This window comes from Acanthisitta chloris, unplaced genomic scaffold (assembly GCF_000695815.1).
Source record: "Acanthisitta chloris isolate BGI_N310 unplaced genomic scaffold, ASM69581v1 scaffold33951, whole genome shotgun sequence".
Classification (NCBI taxonomy): Eukaryota; Metazoa; Chordata; class Aves; order Passeriformes; family Acanthisittidae; genus Acanthisitta; species Acanthisitta chloris.
The window spans coordinates 11,964-12,788 of NW_008656024.1; the positions used below are offsets into that span (position 1 = coordinate 11,964).

Below are 825 nucleotides of genomic sequence, written 5' to 3' on the forward strand. Positions count from 1 at the left end.
TCCAGAGTTTGTGGAAATACAGTTAGGAATTACTGGTAGTGTTTGGTATGCGACCGTTGATGGCCCCCTGAGCAGCAAAGAATTTTCAAAGCTCCTTCTGGCAAACAGTATGGCTTTGTCTCCTCAGCATCCTTTCAGCTGGAAACTGCTTGACTCTAAGGCATTTTGATCCTTCCTACCCTAGAGAATCAGACCACTAAGTAGCACAATTATTTTTGCTGGAAGTCTTAGTTTTTCCTGGCTGACATTGGAGTTTTGAACCCTTTTAGGGCATGTTGTGTGGGGTTTTTGTGGTGTTTCCCCCTAGGGCTCCAACAGTGTGTGAAACACAGGAAAGAACTAAATAACTTTTAAACGTGTTTTTATGACACAACTACCTCTGCTTGACTTCAGTTGGTCTCTCTTTATGCTAGGATTGCTGTACATTTGAGAACTGAAGTCCTGTTGAAACTGAGGTTTCTCCCTGCTGAGTCACTTTTCCCCTTTGCTCATGTCGACGCTCAGTCTCATGCCATACACAGGAGCTGTGCTTTTCTGGGGAGGGTGAGGTGGAATGGGGAGGGCTGCAGAACCTCCTGTGGGATCTTGGGTGATCCCCTCACTGTGTATTCATCACAACTTCCTCTTCCATAGGTCTCCTTGTGGGTACTCTTGATGTCGTGCTGGACTCCAGTGCCAGGGTGGCACCATATCGAATCCTGTACCAAGCTCCAGATTCCTTGGTCTATTGGACTATTGCCTGTGGTAAGGACAAATACTCTCACGCGTGGGTTTTTATTCTTCCTGGGTACTGTGCCACATAGCTAAGAGAGCATCCTTCCTGCT

The 825-nt window shown here is 46.7% G+C and overlaps 1 protein-coding gene across 1 annotated transcript in view; it reads left to right on the plus strand.

The window, feature by feature from the left end:
- Window positions 1-633: 633 nt before the first annotated feature.
- The window catches only part of TBC1D9 (TBC1 domain family, member 9 (with GRAM domain)), a gene marked incomplete at both ends in the record, with an annotated part of 27,951 nt that continues 27,759 nt past the window's right edge, over window positions 634-825 (plus strand). The window contains one exon of the mRNA XM_009084156.1: window positions 634-744. Coding sequence (XP_009082404.1) covers window positions 634-744 — 111 coding nt within the window. The remainder of the gene's footprint in view (window positions 745-825) is intronic.